This window comes from Priapulus caudatus, unplaced genomic scaffold (genome assembly GCF_000485595.1).
Source record: "Priapulus caudatus unplaced genomic scaffold, Priapulus_caudatus-5.0.1 Scaffold989, whole genome shotgun sequence".
Lineage (NCBI taxonomy): Eukaryota > Metazoa > Priapulida > Priapulimorpha > Priapulimorphida > Priapulidae > Priapulus > Priapulus caudatus.
The window spans coordinates 64,401-69,301 of NW_014578050.1; the positions used below are offsets into that span (position 1 = coordinate 64,401).

Sequence of the window (4,901 nt, forward strand, 5' to 3'; positions counted from 1 at the left end):
AGACAATTTGGCCTGGTTCTCGCTTGTATCTGTGGCACTGCAGGAGGGCTGATAGACTCGCTCTGATTTGTCTGATTGTTTGTAAATGACGAATGTAATTTACTAAAGTGAAATGAAGCAGGGTTTCTGAAAAACAATCTTTTAAGAAGTGAATAACGATTGAAGTAAATGTATACACATATCAGTAGCAAGGTAAAGCCATGTAGAAGGGAACGTTAGGTTTTTTTTCGCGCCAATTGAAGCATATTGCAATTGAAGCAATTGTACGTGGGCCAGGCCCGTAGCCAGGGGGGGTTCGGGGGGTTCGAACGAACCCCCCCCGAGCCCCTCCCCCCCAAGCAAAAACACCTTAGCCGCCAGCGATTGGGCGCAGCTGCCTTCTTGCCTAGTAGCATCCGAAAGATCATTTCGCATGTATATTTGAGGAATTTCTGTGATTTGATCGCATTCTGGCGAGCCGATTGTCAAAAATGGCAGGTGTAGCTTGTTCAGCAGTCTTCCGCGTTTAGTTGGAAAGTGGCGTCACCTGCAGGAACACCGAAGTTGTAACTGATCGAAAACGGTGAGTTGTGGAAACTGCGGCGGCGAGTTAGGCACCATGTTGTTATGTAACATGTGTTTTGCACGTGTTACATGAATTAGTCAGTGGAGCTAGACTAGTAGTTGTTTTAGTCATAGTCTAGCTAGACAGAGCGTCGCGCATCTTGTGCGGCTAGATTGATGTTATAGAGAGAATAGTAAACGTGTTTTAGGTCGGCCATTTCTAGGGTCATTGTGAAATGGGGGGTAGGACGCGGTCTGGGAGAATGGGTACATGTGCGCAGGCTTTCATTTTTAAATGCCGTTGGGGAGTTTTCCCAAACGGGGCGCGCGCGCCCCGTTTGCGCAACGTAGGGAGAACCCTGTAAGGGTGTGATTTTTTAATGGAGCTCTCCATCATGCCTCTTATTCGTCTTAAGGGTGTGATTATGGAGCGTGAAAAGTCCCCCTATGGTGTTCTAGGGGAGTCATTAGTAGTCCTCCTGTACTTTTCAAATCTGAAAGCCTGTGTGCGTGCAAGATGTTTGTAGAAGTTTTGGGGGGAATATATAGAACAGGGATGTAAGAGGAAGGAGATTCTGGTTCTGGTTGCGAGAGAAAGCGCACGCGCGTGCCATGCGCGTGTGCGTGGTTTTGTGTCTCTTTGTGCGATGTGTCTACACTGTATGAGTTATTAAAGATTATTCCGGCTACAACAAGTTTGGATTCTTCTACTTCATCATTTCTACATGAACGCTCATTCCTGTTTACAGTTATATATCTAGTCAATGGCCGCGTGTGTGCTGTAGCTGCGGATGCGGACTTCTTCTTGCTGCCAGTGACAAAGTGTACCAGACTTGTACTACAGATGTGTACCCTAACCCTAACCCTAAACATACCGGCTCAGGGATAGAGAAGATGTCCAGTCCTATCTTATCAACTAACATCATCCTATCCAATCACCGTACTGGACATCATCTCTAATTCTCTATCCTTGAACATATAAAAATATCAACATAATACTGAACAACCTAAAACTACCTCGGGTACATATCTGTAGTACCTGATACGACAACGACCCCATCTGCAACACTAACACTAACAGTAACACTCAGTAACAGTAACACTAACACTAACACTAACACTAACAGTAACACTAACAGTGCGGGTCGGAGTTTAGAGATCTTACCTGGCACAACTCTTTGTTTCCTTTGTAGGCAGCCTGCTGTAGAGGAGTCATGCCGTGCTTGTCTAAGCAGTCTATCCTGACATCTTTCTCATTTAGAATCTCTATCACCTCGTCCACCTTGCCCGCTTGGATTAGCTCATAGAGCTTCTTTTCGTTAGCAGACAAATCGTTACATTCTGCGTCGGGCGCCATCGCTGCGTCGAATCATCGACTAAAGAATAACAAGACACGACACACATAATAGCGCCAGTACTTAGAACTGTTACCGTGTATGCATTACCGCCATCTGGCGTTAGATGCGTTCTCCTACTGCAACTGTAATTGTTAATAATGGAAATGGCACAGATATCACTCATTATCTATAATTATGAATGTTTTGTTGACGATAATTATATTTTCCCTGTGTCTCCCTCAGCTAGCTACGGCCCTGAATACATAAATGTGCATATATGTGATATCCACGATTGATGAAAAGTCATGTAAAAAAGTGTCTGTACAGTATATATCATTGAGCTGTATAATATAATAATAATTATTACATAGAGCTCAGTAATACATATGTATGGTCAATTTTATTTCTTTATATGTATGATTCCATTCAGAGAAATTGCTGGGTTGCAAATTCTATGGGTTGCAATTTCTGGTTTCATCTGTTGATGTGACCCGGAAGCCGTAAGCAAGGTCACTGCATAAAACATGTTAATTATATTCAGCCTGTGATTCGTCAATATATATCGCTTCCAGCCGCTACTAAAAATTATTTAAAATGAATTAATTGTGCTAATCAGATATTCACTGCTTAAATATTTAATTACTCGTAGACAGGTTACAAGGATAGTTCGTTTTAATAATTAATAGCACTGGCCAGATTTTCTACGTGATTCACCGCTGGGCAAGAACCGGAAGTCGTAGTTTTATGAATTGTTTGTGTCTTTGGGTTGATTTCGTCTAGAAATATTTTCATATTTGATCTGTCAGGGTAAAGTCTTTAGGCTCCGCTCATGGCAAGGGGAAAGATCAGAAGCCCGAGTGAGGTTTGCGCTGACTGTAGCGCTCCAGGTAAGAAACTGCTCCTAACGCGTCGGGACCACAGGCACTTGGAAGTTGGAGCGTTTCAATATTAAAATATAAATATAATTATAATGCTAAAAGTAAATATATTAAAATAGGCCCCCCTACGAAATCTAATTTAGATAATTTACTACCAAAGTCTTAATGTTTCTCTACTCTATTTCGCCTATTATTGCCGATAATCACCTGTAAATGCCAGTTAAATGCTGATCTGCAACACACAAGTACACCGCACGCACGCCCTGTGCACAAACAACATGAATAAGACTAAGAGAGTTCTCATTCATTACCTCCGCCACGGAGTGGAGCGGAGGTAATGTAATCGGTCTCGTGTGTTTGTGTGTGTGTGTGTGTGTGTGTGTGTGTGTGTGTGTCCAGCCCGCACGGCGCGATTGATAGCGCGTCGAGTCGGCGAGCGGGCGGCGCGATCAATAGCGCGACGAGTCAGCGAGCGGCGAGTCAGCAGCAGGCGAGTGAGTCAGCAGCAACCACCAGCGAGCGGCGAGTCAGCAGCCTCCACCAGCGAGCAGCGAGTCAGCAGCAGGCGAGTCAGCCAGCAGCAGCCAGCAGCGAGCGGCGAGCCAGCTCGTAACACATACATGTTACATGCTGGCGGAGGTATGCACTCTCCGTGAGTGCCCTCTGTTTAGTTATTTATGTTGTTTGTGCACAGGGTGTGCGTGCGGTGTACTTGTGTGTTGCAGATGAGCATTTGACCGGGATTTACAGGTGATTATCGGCAATAATAGGCGAAATAGAGTAGAGAAACATTAAGACTTTGGTAGTAAATACATTTCGTGTTTATTTACCATAATTTGTTTTATTAAGACGTTCCAAGTGCCTGTGCACACCATGAACGCACGCACACACACAACACACACATGCATAAACTCAATATTCTCCTTTCTACTATATGTTGTTCAAATTACATTTTTAAGCAGTTTTGTAAATAATTCATGTGAAGATCTCTTTTTTTTGTCGAATGGTAATGTATTCCAATGGTTTATTGCCTCCTTAGTGAGTTGTGACCATATATATTATTTGTTTTTATTTTAATGTCCTTGAATATAGCATCATTTGTCAGGTATGATAGGGGATTATTTCTGAGTGGTTTGTTAAGGTGATTGTTGTATTTGTGTATAAATATAATAAGTCTGTGGTATTTAATTAGATATTCTATTAGAGGCACTTTTAGTTGTTTTCTAATTCTTGTAGCTGCTCCTGCCTGTTTCTATGATGTTGCATTTTAATCGGAATAACTTTTCATTATGCATAGAGCATAATTTTGTAGTGTGTTTGGTCTGTCAAGATCTGATTTGAGGAGATTTATTAGCAGTGCTACTACTCACTACCCAAGTTTCCCTGACTACAGAACCTGCATGGTTAAACTTCCATATGCCTCATAATATATGCTTACTCGACACGTTAAATATTACAATTACAGCTACTTGGGATTAAGGGTGATGTAGGGCACCAAGTTATGCTCAAGGAGTCGTTGTCGTATCAGGTACTACAGATATGTACCCGAGGTACATATATGTATACACAAAGTGTACCAGACTTGTACTACATAAGTGTACCCTAACCCTAGCCCTAACCCAAACCCTAACCCTAACCCTAACCCTAACCCTAAACATACATCATATAAAAATATAAACATAATACTAAACAACCTAAAACTACCTCGGGTACATATCTTTAGTACCTGATACGACAACGACCCTATCTGCCCAAGTTATGATTACTAAAGATGAAAATGCAGTTTGAGTTCGGACTGACACTGAAATTCTGTTGACATCCATAAGCTCGATAATAATTCTTTAGGTGTAATAAACGTATTAGTACATACCTCATCTATATGATATTTATTTATATTAGTACATAAGCAATGTCTGCCCTTCAACATAACAGTGTTAACAAGTTCATTACCTAGGTGATCGTTGCCATTAGTGTTTTATTCTTACAATAACATCAGTGCAGCTGTTCAGATTATAGATCCAAAATTACAAGCTGTTTATAAGACATGTATTTGATTTGCTGTAAACTTTGGGGTGATACTCCATTAGGAATTAATGTCATTAATAGTCATAATAACATATATGTATATATATATATATATATA

General features: G+C 41.4%; 1 protein-coding gene across 1 annotated transcript in view; it reads right to left on the bottom strand.

The window, feature by feature from the left end:
- The window catches only part of LOC106814841 (ankyrin repeat and MYND domain-containing protein 2-like), a 6,378-nt gene extending 4,430 nt beyond the window's left edge, over positions 1–1,948 (bottom strand). The window contains exon 1 of the mRNA XM_014819202.1: positions 1,709–1,948. Within this exon, the coding sequence (XP_014674688.1) occupies positions 1,709–1,900 (192 nt within the window). The 5' untranslated portion in view covers positions 1,901–1,948. The remainder of the gene's footprint in view (positions 1–1,708) is intronic.
- Between the last annotated feature and the right edge of the window lie 2,953 nt (positions 1,949–4,901).